Source organism: Hevea brasiliensis, chromosome 3 (assembly GCF_030052815.1).
Source record: "Hevea brasiliensis isolate MT/VB/25A 57/8 chromosome 3, ASM3005281v1, whole genome shotgun sequence".
Classification (NCBI taxonomy): domain Eukaryota; kingdom Viridiplantae; phylum Streptophyta; class Magnoliopsida; order Malpighiales; family Euphorbiaceae; genus Hevea; species Hevea brasiliensis.
In genome coordinates this window covers 116,922,477-116,939,316 of record NC_079495.1, presented here as the reverse complement: position 1 = coordinate 116,939,316, position 16,840 = coordinate 116,922,477, and the positions used below count along the sequence as shown (strand labels likewise).

General features: G+C 33.3%; 1 protein-coding gene across 1 annotated transcript; it reads left to right on the top strand.

Annotated features, from left to right (window-relative positions):
* Positions 1-914: 914 nt before the first annotated feature.
* On the top strand, positions 915-7,965 carry LOC110633714 (cation/H(+) antiporter 20-like). Its single transcript, XM_058144712.1, has 4 exons — positions 915-1,212; positions 1,293-2,318; positions 6,548-7,411; positions 7,486-7,965. The coding sequence occupies exons 1-4, from the start codon at positions 1,033-1,035 to the stop codon at positions 7,777-7,779; spliced, it is 2,364 nt and encodes a 787-aa protein (XP_058000695.1). The 5' UTR covers positions 915-1,032; the 3' UTR covers positions 7,780-7,965.
* Positions 7,966-16,840: the final 8,875 nt, after the last annotated feature.

The following is a 16,840-nucleotide window of genomic DNA, read 5'->3' as shown; positions in this document are numbered from 1 at the left end:
TTTCAATGATAATTTTAAACAAGTTGAATAATGGAGTTCCAAATTCAATTAAGGAAAATTTGATAAAATTTTAACAATTTTTATAAATTTGACCAATTCTGCTAAAATTGAAAGAAATTGATAAAATTATCAAAACATGATAAAGTCTTTTTTTTTTTTGCTTTATTTTATTTAGTATAATCACAATGCCAGTAGACTTTTTTTTTTACTCATTTCTGTTGTTTGATATTTAAGAAAAAAAACTGATTTTTTAGAAATAATTATATAGCTAGTAATACTTAAATAAAAAAAAATCTTAAATTACATTAAAATAATCCTCAACTTTTTAAGTAAATTTATCTCTTTATTAAAAAGTTAAAGAACATAAATATGTTTTTCAAATCACACTAAAATTTTGAATCATATCTTAACACTTTTTCTCAAAAGAAGAATCAAATCATTCATCCAAAATAATGTTAATTATGTTCCAAATTAATTTTCATCAATCACCAATTCACCTCTTAGGGCACTATATTATTTTCCCCTTTTTTTAAAGAAAAAGGCATGGAGAGGAGACTAAAAATAAGTGCACTTATTATTGAATTGATAATTTAATAATTAAATATATTTTTAAACTCATGTTTTCCATTGCCATGTTCTATTAATTATATAATTTTTTTAATCAATAACTTTATGCTCCAATTTTTCCATGGACAGATTCTTTAAAAAAAAAAAATCAACTCACTTCCCAATATTCCTTCGTACGTTTTTTTTTTCTTTTTTTTTATCACTCTTACATCATGTTTTTTATTTTTTAATTTGTTTGGGACATATCTCAATTTAATTAGTGAGTTATAAAATTTTTTATATATTTTAATTACTCCATATATTTATTCATGTATACTTCCTATAATTATTATGATACCACTAAAAGACCACCACTGTCTCACCTTTATAAAACCATGCTTGTTGATCCTAAATTTCACCACAATTAATTGTATCGAAGAACTCCTGTTGAGAACGAAGTTTCTTGAGTTTGATCATCGACCAAGCATGCAGCTTAACTTAACTTCCATCAAAACCTCATCTGATGGAGCCTGGCAAGGAGATAATCCTCTGAACCATGCCTTTCCGCTATTAATACTTCAAACAACCCTAGTGCTCTTCAGCACTCGCTTCCTCGCCTTCCTTCTCAAGCCCCTCCGACAACCCAGAGTCATTGCTGAAATAATAGTATGTTAATTTCGTCATTTTTTTCTGATTTTTTTTTCCATAATATCTTGATGATAACTTCTTTTTTTCTTGGATTTTAGGGTGGAATTTTGCTTGGACCTTCTGCTCTTGGCCGAAACAAGCACTTGTTTCGATTAGTGTTCCCTTCATGGAGCACTCCCATACTTGAATCTGTGGCTAGCATTGGCCTTCTTTTCTATCTTTTTCTTGTAGGTCTCGAACTTGATTTTAGCTCAATTCGACAGAGCGGCAAAAGAGCATTTGGAATAGCAATTGCCGGTATCTCCCTCCCTTTCCTGTTTGGAGTTGCTTTATCCTTCTTTCTACGCAAAGCAGTACATGGAGAGGACAAGGTCGGTTATGGCCAGTATCTTTTGTTCATGGGAGTTGCTCTCTCGATTACTGCTTTTCCTGTTCTTGCCCGCATTCTTGCTGAACTCAAACTGTTAACAACCCAAGTGGGACAGACAGCAATGGCTGCTGCCGCATTCAATGACGTGGCCGCATGGATCTTGTTGGCTCTAGCGGTAGCACTCGCCGGAAATGGTTCCACCGGGGACTCTAGGAGCCCATTAACATCATTATGGGTTCTGATTTCTGGAGTTGCTTTTGTTGCTTTCATGCTGGTTTTTGTCAGACCCATGATGAATTGGGTTGCCAAGAAATGCTCCCAGCCGCAAGATTTTCTTGACGAAGCATGCATATGTGTAACCCTAGCCGGGGTAATGCTATCCGGGTTTATGAGTGACCTTATCGGGATCCATGCAATTTTCGGTGCTTTTGTCTTTGGTTTAACGATTCCTAAAGAAGGGGAATTTGCTAGGAGATTGATTATAAGGATCGAAGATTTCGTTTCTGGTTTGCTTCTTCCACTTTACTTTGCTTCAAGTGGGTTAAAGACAGACGTGGCTAAAATCCGAGGGGTTCAGGCTTGGGGACTGCTAGTGCTGGTTGTGTCGACGGCATGTGCAGGAAAGATTCTGGGGACCTTTGTGGTGGCTATGCTGTGTATGATTCCAGCAAGGGAATCTTTGGCTCTCGGAGTGTTGATGAACACAAAAGGATTGGTAGAGCTCATAGTTCTAAATATTGGCAAGGAGAAGAAGGTGAGTTCTAGTCTTTGCTTCCCTCTTTTATTGCACTTAAATGAAGTTTTTGCTTGTTTTAGCTTGTCCAACAGCTTGCATGTTTTGCAAGCAAATTATAAAATACATCCGCCCTCTTGAAAAGTTCTTATTTAGATTTAGATTCCATCACTGTAGATTCAAGAGATAATATAATAGCGGATTTACATTCACATATTTAAGAATTTATATAATTTAATTTTAAATTAATTTATTTATATTGCCTTACTAATAAATTTTAATTTCTTAAAAAAACTTTAATTTGAAAAATTACAAGAATAATTTTTTTTTTCAAAATTAATATTTTAATTTAAAATAACCTATAAATTAAATTAAATTATGCTTAAAATAACTAAAAAATAATCAACAACTTAAAATTATTAGACTTGAATTTAAAAAAAAAAAAAAAAAACACTCAAATGACAAGCAAACGAGTCCATGCCACGTCTATCAATGCATGATAATTGTGCGTCATCAAATCAATATTAGCTTTCAAAAAAAAAAAAAAAATCAGTATTAGTTGATGATACCAACAAAAAAGATTATCATTCTTGAGCAATTACTTTATAATTCTTGGCCTCAAAAGTTCAAATCTTGGTAATCTTTAGTTTAGCCTAATCCATATCTCTGGTGGGCCATCTTTATCAAGGGAAAAAGTGTTCATTCTTTTGAAAATTCTTTCATAGAGATACGATTACATATGATAGAATGTATATATAAAATAAATCATTTATATATTTATATTTTAAACATACAATAATTGAATAGTTTTTTTTTTCTTTTTTAAATTAAAAAATATAAAATATATTTACAACGAATGAAAATATTACTGATAAATAATATTTAACAAGGAATTATTTATTATACTCGGTGCACATACTCCCTTATTCACTTGAAAGTAGAGTCCACTCTCCTTATTTCATGAAGGACTAATTTTTAAGTGAGTAAAAGAACATTAAATTTATATGCTTCTGACTCACCGTAGAATTTTTCATCTTAAGGCCTCATTTAAAATAAATCATTTGTAAGAAAAAAATTTAATTGAATTCTCACACAATTATGTTTTATTTATATTTCTTTTAAAATATTCTTTTTTAAATTAAAAAGAATTAAACTCTTTATTTTATACTTGAGAATTAATAAAAAGAAATCAATTAATTTAATTTTTTGTAAAATTTCAATTTTTAAAAAATAAGAGCCATTAAACAGTAATTTGTACAAAATGTAAATATTAAAAAGCATTTTAAACTTTATTAATGAAAGAAAACTTTTATATAATATCACCCATTTAGTGGAGTTCTTATTCTAGGCTTTGTTTATAGTCTTTCTTTAGCTTTGCTCCCTCTCTAAAATAATAATAATAAAGAAAACTTCTATATAATACCATTCATTTAGTAATTCTCAAGCCTCAAGTAAGATCCACTTCTTTTTAAGTTAATATATATTCTATTAAAAAGAGGGGAAGAAAGCTGAGAATTTGTTAAACCATTACCCATTAAAATTATAACGTATATGTATTGCAGATCAACATCAATAAGTGGTTTAATTGATTAATAATTGTTCTTTATGCTAAGCCAATGGAGCAAAACTAGGATAAATAAAAAATATAATTTGGAGTTGGTGCATCTCTAAGGCACTAAGTAATATGCAGCATCTCTAGTCATTTCTTGAGGCTTAATTCTTTTGTCGACATTCTTTAGAGGAGCACAAAGCATTATTTTCATTCAATGGAATCAATCATGGTGGAGAGGCCAAGTGCTATCTGCATCCCACTTTAGTTCAATTGGGGAAATTGGAGAAATTTACTATTTGATTCTTAAATTTTAATCAATATTATAATTTAGTCCTTTTATTTTGGAAATTGAAAGATTTAGTCTCACTTATACTTCCATCAAAATCATAATTTTTTTTTGTCCAACATTACCATTAGTTTAAGTGAAAAGAAAAATATATCCTTTATTTAGTTAGGAAAAATTTACTATTTGGCCTCTAGGTTTTAATCGATATCACAATTTAGTGTTCATATTTGGAAATTAAATGATTTAGTCTCTCATTTATATTTTTCTTTCAATTAAAGTTAATTTTTATCAGATAAATTAATTCTTTATGTTCTATAAAATGAATTCAAGAAAAAAATTTAATAAGAACAAAGCTAATATGAAAAAAAAATTCTAATAATTTCAGCAATTATCAAATACAGGGACTAAAACATTCAATTTCTAAAATATAGATACTAAATTATAATACTGGACAAAATCCATGAACCAAATAATAAATTTTTCATTGAATAAATGGTATATTTATCTTTTCATTTAAACTAACGATAATTTTAAAAGTAAAGACTTCTGATTTTGACAGAAGTACAAGTAAAGAATTAAATTATTTAATTTCTAAAATATAGGAACCAAATTATAATATGAATCGAAAAGACCTAATAATAATCTATCCTATTGATTATTCATGCTTTTACAAATTCTGAATACATAATACAATATGCATGACAAAACCTATTTATATATGTATAAAATAAATAAATTATACATATTTCTTGAGTAAATAATAAATCAAATTTAAATAATTTTTTCCCTTGCAAACCTAGAATCTATATTCTATCATGTGGATTTATACCACCTTCGCATGCAGGTTTTAGTTGAATAAGGAAAGGAAAGGAAAGTTTTTGGGGAATATTTTTTAGGACATATCAAAAGATATTATATATGTGGCATCCATTAATTTTATATATGGAATCAATTTTTTTTCTTTTTTTTTTTTTAATGTTTTTGTTCACTATAAATTTGGTAAACAAAAATAACTCTATTCCAATTCATATGATAGGAGAAAAAAGAAAAGGAAATAAGAGATTAAATAAATTTTTGCACTTAAATATTGCATTAAAAAATTAAAAGATAAGAAAGAATCTTAACTATTATCAATTAATTTAAATTATTTATCAAGTGATAATATAAAAAAGATTTTTTGTCAATTTATGAATTATGAATATTTTCAGGTTAATTTTTTACAAAAGTTAATTGAATATATATATATATATATATAGTTTTTAAATAAAATTCAAGTTGATTGATTTAAATTTAAATTTCAAGTTGAGTCATATAAATTGTCAAAGTAACCCTCAATTTTATTGATTATTAAATTTGAATTATTTTAATTGAGTGCAAGTTTAATCTCATTGCAGAAATTGTCATCTCTTTTGTCACCTCAATTTTAATGAAAAAGCAAAAGCAGAGTTTGAAAGAATAATTTTTTCTTTTTTTTTATCCTCCAACTTTATTAAACTCCCAACCAAAAAATATCTCTTATCCCTTTATTTATTTCTTTTTAAAGAGCATATCATTTATGATACAATATGAAGTATGAATTAATGTAATAAAAAGTTATAATTTTACAGATATATTTTCATTTGTGGCACAAAAGTTTGATTTTGAATTGTGTTTAATAGAAACTTTAATTGCAAAGGGACATTTAGTTACAAACCTTTAATAGTTGGGTCACTTGTGTATCTTAAAGGGTATTTAGTTTAATTTATAAAAATCAACTTATAAGCACATAAAGTTAATTGGGGTTTATATCATTTAAAATTTTAGGTAGTTATGTGTTTGGTTAAAATATTTATAAATGGCTGATAAGCGATTAATGTGTTTGGTAGAAAAAATAACTTATAAGTACATTTATTACTAAAATGACTAAAAAAGATATTAAATGATATTTATGATAAAATTTTTAAAAATAAATAAGATAATATAATAAAATACAATAAAATATTTGATCAAACTAACTTTAACTTATAAGTACCAAAATGAAAAGTTAGGTCCCCAGCTTATTTTTTTTAGCTTATAATTTCTAACTTATAAGTCCAAAAATTGTTATAAATAAATAAATCAACCTATATTTAGAGACACTCTCTTAAATTGATGGTGGATTGGATTTAATTAAGAAAAGTCATAATATATATATATATATATATATATATATTAAAATACTCCAATTTACTCAATCGATAAGTTTGAGTTCAGTGGTACGTACTTGAGTCATCAATAGGGCTGTGAAGTCTTTGATTCAAATTTTAGTAGAAGCAAATTGTAAAAAAAAAAATAAAAAATAAAGATAAAAACTCTAATTTTCTCATAAAAATATAGCGTTAAGAAAAAAAAAATGATTCCTATTGATTGATTTTATATATTGAACATGAACAGGTTCTGAATGACGAGATGTTTGCTATTCTAGTGATGATGGCAATCTTTACCAGCTTAATGACAACTCCAACAGTCATGGCAATATACAAACCTTCACGTCGTGCTTGCCAAGTAGAAAGGCAATCACCAAGTGATGAAAATTCACATGGTATGACTCGAATCCTGGCCTGTATCCAGGGACCTCAAAATGTACCAGCACTTATTAATCTCATCGACTCGACCACAAGTGCAAAGACATCCCCTCTCAAGCTCTATGTTATGCATCTTGTCGAACTCACCGATCGCTCATCCTCCATCATGATGGTTCAACGCACTCGAAAGAATGGTTTTCCTTTCATCAACCGCTTCTCTCCAGGAACCTCCAAAGATCAAATAGAAGCTGCATTTGAGGCATATGGTCATGCTACTCCACTCACGATTCGTCACTCCACATCCATCTCAGCATTATCGACGATGCATGAGGATATTTGCCATGTAGCTGAAGATAAAAGGGTAGCCATGATTATCTTGCCCTTCCACAAGCAATGGAGAGAAGGGGAAGAGGACGAGGATGTGGGACTTAAATGGAGAGAGGTCAACCAGAATGTCCTTAAGAACTCACCATGCTCAGTCGCCATACTTGTGGATTGTGGATTCAGTGGCATGGATCAGGAGGCATACGATGGCACGGATCAGGAGGTAGGAACTGCTACAACAATATACAGAAGGGTTTGCATTTTGTTCTTGGGTGGTCCAGATGATCGGAAAGCTCTGGAGGTGGGTGCCAGGATGGCTGAACAACCAGCTATTACTGTGACTCTAATAAGATTCCAGGTGCAAGCTGGGTTGGAAAGTAGGAACTCATCGAATAATTTTAGAGACAAGGTAGATTCAATCTAGTCTTCTATTTTACTACATACCAGGTTTGAAATTGAAATACAAGGTTTTAATTTTTGCAGGAAATGGACGAAGTTGCAGTAGAAGAGTTGAGAAGAAAGTGCAATGGATCAGTCAAGTATGTGGAGAAGGATGTTAACAATGTAAGTGAGGAAGTGCTTAATATAGGGCAAAGTAGAGCATTTGATCTTTTCATTGTAGGAAGGGAAGTTTCAGTAGCAAAATTAGCAGACAATCAGGCAGAGCATCCAGAATTGGGCCTCATAGGAGATATTTTAGCTTCATCGCACAATGGCATGGCACGCTCTGTGCTAGTGATCCAACAAAACCTCCAACGTGCCAATGAGCACCAATGAGACCACAACCGTATAAAAAACCGCTCAAGACAAGGAAGCCGATTCTGTAATCATAAATAATGAATCCTCTGAGTGCTAAAATAAGGAACCAATAATTAATTATCGTTATGGGTTTTGGTATATGAATTATCACTCTTAGCTCCCTTCAGCAAATAAGATTTAGTTGCCACCAGATATGTTGATTCAGTTGGTTGTTGCTATAAATTTTACAAATTTAAAATGGGATGTATGGTTGGAATCGTCAATGACTAGACAATAGGAATTTGTAGACAAGGTACGTCCATGAGGGAACCAAACAAGATACAAATTTAAAGCAACTATTTAGCTCCTTGAATGGTTATTCTTGAATCCCTTTCTGAGTTTTCAGGCAGACAGAAGTATTTGGAGGGAAATATAAATAAAACAAGGTCAGTCAAATAAACTGGAAGGTTCAGTCATTTCAACTGAGAGCAACAAACAAAAACATTAATCGAAACTAATATGTCATTAAACATATAAAGCAAATTTAACTTTCCAAGCCACAATAACGTTTCCTCAAACAGTTCGGTCTTCTTGGATTGGGCAATTAACCCTCCCTGTTCAAAGTTGTATTTATATGACTACTTTCAAAATGGTGAACTTTCGGACAATAATGACGCTACAAAATGTGGTGAACTTTCGGACAGAAATCACGTGGTGAACTTTCAGACAATAATGACGCTACAAAATATGAATAATTATCACCTATGCCGAGTATTTCCAATGACACTAATTGGGCTAGCCCATAAATGGTATCAATGCTCCAAACCCGGATCAATTCAAAATTTTCATCAACTCGCCACTGAGTTCAGGAATAAATTTATTTTCTGCATCCCATTGAAAAAGTTATATTTGGATCTTCAGAAAATAAAACAACAGGAGGGAGAGTCTCTCAAACAATATATTGCTTGGTTTAATGCCGAGGTAATAGAGATTGAAAATTTAAACCACGAGAGCACATGTAAAGCTTTGAAAAAAGGGATGAAGAATGTTAAGTTCTTAGACTCTTTAATAAAAAAACTCGGCAGTGGACTACTACCAACTAATAGAGAGGGCTCAGAAATAAATCAGGTTAGATGATGAGCTTTAGGCTCTAAGAGAAGAAAGGAAACCTAGACAAAATAATGACAAAAGACAAAATAGGAAAAATTATAGCTTGAATTGGAGAGCATACAACTCGGATAGAAATCCCGAGCAAAGCACAGAGAGGTTCCATAACTACACACCATTGAATGAAGTAAGATCGAAAGTCTTGATGTGGATACAAGAGAACAGTGAATAGGTCAAATGGTCAAAGAAGCTCAATTTCGATACATTGGGGAAGAGAGACAAGAGTAAGTTCTATAGGTTCCATGAAGACCATGGTCACAACACTTATGAATGCAGATAGCTTAAAGATGAGATGGAATGATTAACTAGAGATGGTCAACTTGTGAGATTTACTAGGGACAGTCAGGATGAAAGGAGAGCGTCCACCTCCAAAAGCAAGGATATCATCACATTAAAAGATGAGAGTCTAATCAGGGTAATCAATATAATTGCAGGTAGCCCAAACATAGGCAAGGCAAGCAATAAGAGGCTAGCTGAATTGAGTAATACAGGAGGATGAACAATCTTCCCAATTGATAAAAATGAATTAAGTTAGGAGATGATCACCATCGGTCTTGATGACCATGAGGTAAAACAACCACATTCTGATCCTTTGGTTGTGTCTATGCATATGAATAGGTACATAATATGACAGGTGTTAATCGACGCGCGAATCTTTGAACCTCTTGAGAAAGAAGTCTTGGAGAAAGTGTAGCATAAGTTAGAAAACTTATCCAAAGTCATGAGCCCTTTAGTTAGCCTAGGAGATAAAACAGTCCTAGTTCTTGAAACCATTAACTTGGCGGTGGTCTTGGGCTACAAAGGACACAATAGGGTTTACACAGGGTTTATGGAGGTTGATGTTCCCCTAACATACAATATTATCCTTAGCTAGCCTATTTTAAATGACAATGGCATAGTGATTAGCATGCAGTGATTATGTATGAAGCTGGCTGCTCCTGGAGGGATAGTAATAGTTTAAAGAAGCCAAAAATTAACACAAGAAGGATACAGGAAATCAACAAAGGTGGTCACAGAAGTAACCCTACCAATTAAGCTACTGGAAAAAATAAAAAGTTAAATTTCACCTGAATTGGTCTACTAAGTAATAGAGGAAGAATTAGAAGAAGGGAAGAAAGTTTGCCTTAGAAATACACTCAGTGGGCGAAATACAGAAGTAGTAATCTGAACATTAAAAGACAAAATTACAACATTTGCTTAGAAGGTGAAAGATATAAAGGGATTGGACCCAGCAATGAGTACACACAAGTTGAGTGTCAACCCAAAAGTAAAATTAGTCCAACAAAAGGATAGACAGTTCACACTAGAACATCAATAGGTAATCGAAAGTGAAGTGAAGAAATTATTTAATGTAGGTTTGATTCGAGAAGTTAAATACCCAACCTGGGTAGCCAATATTGTCTTAGTCAAAAAGTAAAATAAAAATGGTGAATGTGCATTGACTACGCAGAACTTAACAAGGCATGTTCAAAAGATCACTATCCATTATCGAACATTGACATATTGGTGGATGCAACAACTAGACATGTAGTAGTGTCATTAGTTGATGCTGTATCAAGATATCACCAAATAAGGATGGATCCAGAAGACAAAGAGAAGACTGCTTTTATGATAGATTTAGGAGTGTTTTGCTACAGAGCCATGTCATTTGTGTAACATCCTCACTTTAGCTAGTCCGTACAGTCTATTGTTCCGGCGACCAATGTCGGTCCGGGCAGCTAGAATGTTTGAAATTATAATTAGACTAAAGTGGGGATTTATAAAGAAACCAAATAAAGCTCATAAAAATTAAGGAACAATTTATAGGAATGAAATACACTAAGGTTAAACAATCCGAAATCCCAGGGAAGAGTAACCTGAAGGGGAAGTGACGATGAAGGCCGTTAGCAACCCTAGACTCGGGGAAAACTTCATGAAATCATTTTTGGGACCTCAGGGAAGGATTATTGGGGTTCCAATGATAATATAATGTTAAGAAAACACACGGAAAATTTAATCAATTGGTACACCTAATTTTTGCTCAATAAGCTGAACGGAGGGCATTTTGGTCATTCCGTCTTCAGAGATGATTTTTGACCAACTTGTCCATTTATGTAAGTGAATTATATGACATAAAATAATATTGATGAAAAATTATTTAAAAATGAATAGGAAAAGAAAGAAAAGAAATTGTAAATAAATGAGGTAATTAAAAAGCTTGGCCAATCAAAAATCACTAAACATATTTAAAATACATTAAAAAAGAGGAAAAGATGTCAAAAATCTAGAACAAACCAGCAGCCTTCCACTCTTCTTCCAAGCCGCACCAAGCCTCTCCCTCACTCCTCCATAGCCAAGCTCATCAAAGCTTGCTTTCCCTAGTTTTCTTCTAACAAAAACCCTAAGTGTTAACACAAAAGCTTGCTCTTTCATCTTGGTGAAGCTTTTGGGAGCAAAAAGAAGTGTAAAGGAAGAGCTTTTGCAAGATTGAAATTCACTCCATTAGAGGTTAGTGACTAAACTTGATCTTTCTCTTTTCATTCATGTTGGAGGAGTGAAAATGAGTGTAAATTTACAAAGAAACTTAATAAACATCATGTGTATGCCCATTCCAAATTTTTAGCAGCCTTGAACTTGGTAGGGTTTTGAAGATTTCTTAGAATTAAAATGATATTGTGGGTGCCTTTAACATCAATATATTGCTTAGGATAATGGAAGGTAAGTGAATGCATGATTGGTGATAGTAGGGTTAGGGTTTGAGCATGAATTTGAGGCCTTGATCATATAATGGTGAAAATAAGTTTTAATGGTCAATTAATGACCATTTGGTTAAGTGTGAATAACAAATGAAGTGGTTTGCATAGTGGGAAGTGAAGTTAGTTTTGCTGCCTTGGCTGACCTGCAGGACTGAGCAGGAGTCTAGCAGTTTTGGGCAGTAATAACTAGAGTTGTAGAGGTTCAATTGGTACAAGGCCAATTGGACATGAAACTAGACACATAATGGCACAACTTTGGTGAAGAAACTCTGCTCAGAAAACCAAACTAAGTTGACCTAAAAATTGCCCTAATCCAGGTGACCTGCATTCTGCCTGGGCAAAATGACCAAATAAATAGTGTTTATTCATTTGGTCATAACTCAGTGTAGAAAGGTCCAATTGACCTAAAATTTTATCATAACATAGCTGAGACATAGGCCTATAACTTTCATGAAGAAACCTAACCCAAATTTTAACCATAACATGTTCAAAAAGTGACCTGCAGTCACTGCACAAAACACTAAAATTTTGGTTAGTCCAGAAAATCTGGACAGTTTGCCATCCGGCCAGTTATAGTGTTTAGGCCATAACTTGAGCTACAAAACTCCAAATGGAGTGATTCAAAAAACTAAATATAACTAGACACAATAAGAAACAACTTTCATGTTGACAACCTTGCCAAATTCCCACTGTAAAAATGACTAATGGAACAGTAAATACAAGATTTAAAATATAAAAATTTTGAACAACTAATATTAAGCTTAGAAATGGTATTAGCAACCAATACCAACAACTTTTAAATGCAAAATGTGGTATGTTGGGAGTATTAGAACCAATGTACCTATTGCCTATGCAAAAGTCAATATTTTAGTTGACTAATGAAGTAAATAGTAACACCTAAACTTAAATTTCAAGAATTGTACAATTTAAAAGTGTAACATGCCCTAGTATACCTAGCAAGATTGGTTCAGATAGGTTGGCATACCAATAGGGTTATGTTAGCAGTACTGCATATGGCTTCATGTCATTCTGTGTTTTATGGCATCACGTGCCATTCTGTGATATAATAGCCTTTGGTTATGTTGATTGAGTTGTTATACTTGAGTTTTATCCCTGATAATTATTACAACTTATTAGCTGTTCTGTTGCACACTGGGAGACACAATGTGACCGATGGTGTGATGGTCCGTGGTACTTGGTACCCAGTGCCATTTTAACCATTTATCCAGTCCAGTCAACTAGTATGGGTTACTCAGGCAATTAAAATAAATCTTGCCAAACTTTAAACAAATAATACTGCAACCCATGTCAGAAATTAAATATAAACATACATTCTACATATTTATTTTATTTTAGCTATATTATTTTATATTGTCACCACTAAGCAGAATTGCTTAGCGCGTCGCTTTTGCCACGCGCAGATACTTGAGACATAGCTGGGGAGCCCAGCAGACCTCAGACTGGATGAACTTTCAGAGCTGCATACAGAGTCCAGAGTCACCTCACATCTGCAGTGCATTTGGTAGGACATTACGACTTTGGGATGTATTTTGTATTTTACATTTTGTATTAGTTTTGATTGTAATTATAAACTCTTGAAATTAGGTGATAATGTAAATATATGCAATTTCATGTTATTGAAATTTTCTGTATATTATGTTGAAAAAATGAATTGTTTAGAAATATACTTAAATGTGCTTTGAATGGTGATGTGAACAAAAATATTGAAAATAGTGTTGAGATTTGGAGATTGAGTTGAGATGTGTGTATATCGGAGTTCTGGATTTGAAAACTATATTGGAAGTGTCTTTTAAACAGGTTCAGAAGAACTGTTTTCCAATTTACAGCCGGTACTCTGCTGAATTTTCTATAAAATTTGTGGAAAATTCAGATAACAAAAAATTGTAAACAAATGAGTAAAAATGGTAAATTGTAATGGAAATATGATTTGGTGCTCCGGTACACTGTGTGGCATATCTTGCTCGGCTACACTATAGACGGGTAAGGGGTGTCACATTTAGTGGTATCAAAGCATCGGTTTAGGCGTTTCTGGGCCTAGATAGAGTGCATACCATTGCATTGCATTTGTAAGTATTGAGGTTACACTGATGCAGATTTGTTTGTTTTCTTCTTTTGATTAGGATATGGATCCTGCTTCTCAAAGAGCAGTTGATAAAGAGGTGGAGAGTCGTGCTCCACGAAGGGTTGAATCTGAAGGCAGGGGAGAATCTGCCCCACCAACAGCTGAGGCACCTGCGCAACCTCAGTTTGCATTATTCCAGCAAATGACCGAATTTTACCGACAAATGATTGGGGCAATTCCGCCACCACATCCTCTACCAGCACCACAGAAGTCCCATTTAGAGAAACTGCGAAAATATGGGGCTGTGGATTTCTTTGGAAAGAAGGAGGATAACCCTATGACCACGGAAAACTGGTTGGATAGAACAATCAGAGTGTTGAAGCAGCTTCATTGCAGCCCCGAGCAGAACCTGGAGGGTGTTGTGTCCTTACTTCAAGATGATGCATACCAGTGGTGGGACACAGTAACCAGTGAGGTGCAACATGATCAGATCACTTGGGATTTCTTCCTCACAGAGTTCAGGAAGAAGTATGTCAGTAAAGTGTATTTAGAAGAGAGAAGAAGAGAATTTATCAGTCTGAGACAGAGGCAACTATCAGTGGTAGAGTATGAGAGAGAATTCGTCAAACTGAGTCGGTATGGGAGGGAGATAATCCCTACAGAGGCAGAGAGGTGCAGAAGATTTGAAGAAGGGCTCAATAACAATATCAAAGTCATGATAACAGCATTGAAGATCATGGATTTTGCTAAACTAGTTAATGCTGCATCGAAAGTAGAATAGTCCGAATAAATGAACAAAATAGAAGGGAATAACTGGAGTTGTAGAGGTTCAATTGGTGCAAGGCCAATTGGATATGAAACTAGACACATAATGGCACAACTTTGGTGAAGAAAACCTGCCCAGAAAACCAAACTAAGTTGACTTAAAAAGTTAACCTAAAAATTGCCCTAATCCGGGTGACCTGCATTCTGCCTGGGCAAAATGTCCAAATGACCAAAGCAGACCTCAGACTAGGTGAACTTTCAGAGCTGCATAAAAAGTCCAGAGTCACCTCACATCTGCAGTGCACTTGGTAGGACATTAGGACTTTAGGATGTATTTTGTATTTTGCAATTTGTATTAGTTTTGATTGTAACTATGAACTCTTGAAATTAGGTGATAATGTAAATATATGCAATTTCATGTTATTGAAATTTTCTGTATATTATGTTGAAAAAATGAATTGTTTAGAAATATACTTAAATGTGCTTTGAATGGTGATGTGAACAATAATATTGAAAATAGTGTTGAGATTTGGAGATTGAGGTGAGATGTGTGTATATCGGAGTTCTGAATTTGAAAACTATATTGGAAGTGTCTTTTAAACAGGTTCAGAAGAACTGTTTTCCAATTTATAGCCGGCACTCTACCGGACTTTCTATAAAATTTTTGAAAAATTCAGATAATCAAAAATTGTAAACAAATGAGTAAAAATGGTAAATTGTAATGGAAGTATGATTTGGTGCTCCGGCACACTGTGTGGCATATCTTGCTCGGCTACACTGTAGACGGGTAAGAGGTGTCACAGTTTGGTCTCAAAAATGCTGGGGCCACATACTAAAGGCTGGTGGACCATACGTTTAAAGAACAAAAAGGTCGAATAGATGAAGTATACATAGACGGCATGGTAATCAATTTAAGAAGCCTAGAAGACCATGCCAGAGATATAGCTAAAGCAGTTGACATATTAAATAAAGTAGGGACAAAGTTGAACTTGAACAAAGGTACTTTTCGTGAAGGCAGGGAACATTCTCGACTTCATGATATCTGAACGAGGGATAGAAGCAAATCCTAAGAAAATTTGAGCAATCCTCGATATGCAACCTTCAAGCAATATAAAGGAGGTACAACGATTGAACAGTCAAATTACAGCTCTCAGAAGATTCATTAGTTATTCTGCTAAAAAATGTCTGCCTTTTTTTCGAGCCTTAAGAGCAAGAAATAACTTCAAATGGTTAAAAGAGTGCGAGGTAGCTTTTGATCATTTGAAATAATTTTTATTATTAGCTCCATTACTTGAATCGCCAAAACCAAGCGAGACATTATTTCTTTGTTTTGCAGTAACTAAAGAGACTATTAGCTCAATTTTCATAAGAGAGGAAGAAGGCAAGCAAAGGCTAATATACTACACTAGCCAAGTATTAAAAGGATCCGAACTAAATTATCTAACCTTGGAAGGGCTTATTTACGCAGTTTTATTAGCAACAACTAAACTGAAGCCTTCCTTTGAAGCCCATGCCATTGAAGTCTAAACAAATTACCCACTACAAAAAATCTTACACTGACCAGAAGTGTTTGGATGATTAGCAACATGGTTTGCATCCTTGGAGTGTATGATATCAGATACATGCCAAGGACAACATTGAAGACATAGGTACTCATATATGTTATGGCCGAGTTAACTCCAGTACCTAAAAATGAAGAAAAACTGAAGGAACAATGGAATGTATGGGCAAACGGAGCATGAAGTTCTTCCAATGCAAGGATAGGTGTAGTATTAGAATTACCACATAAAGTAAAGTTAAAATATATAGTAAAGTAACAAATAATATAGCCGAATATGAAGCCATTCTCATGGCCTTACAAATCATCAAAGAGGCAAGAGCTCAAAAAGTCAACATTTATTGTGACTCACAACTAGTTATTAACCAATTGCACGAAAACTATCAAGTAAAGATCCAAAACTTGGGAAGATATGAGCTACGGATTCAAAGCATGTTAACTCACAGTTGAGCAAATGGTGGAGATGTAAACATTCTCTAAATATCGAGGAGAATCAAGAAGTAGATACTTTGGCATAAGCAGCAGCAACAGCAACAGGCGAACAACACTTCTCACAGCCTATCCCTCAGAAAAAAATAACAATACCAACTATGGATGATGAAAAAGCCCCATCGATTGATATAGGAGAAACATGAATGACACCCATTCTTTACTACCTCAATCAAGGCACACTTCCCGAAGATCAACTTAAAGCTAAGAAAATAGTACAGAGGTCAGTAAGATATAGTATACTTAATGGTTGGTTATACAGAAGATCCTACCTATAACCATGGCTTAAATATATCAGCAGAG

Bases quoted from the DNA above. Each gene is read 5' to 3' on its own strand.
- LOC110633714 (XM_058144712.1), top strand. From the start codon at position 1,033: ATGCAGCTTAACTTAACTTCCATCAAAACCTCATCTGATGGAGCCTGG. The intron at 1,213-1,292 runs GTATGTTAATTT...CTTGGATTTTAG, and splicing joins GAGTCATTGCTGAAATAATA to GGTGGAATTTTGCTTGGACC. The intron at 7,412-7,485 runs GTAGATTCAATC...TAATTTTTGCAG, and splicing joins CGAATAATTTTAGAGACAAG to GAAATGGACGAAGTTGCAGT.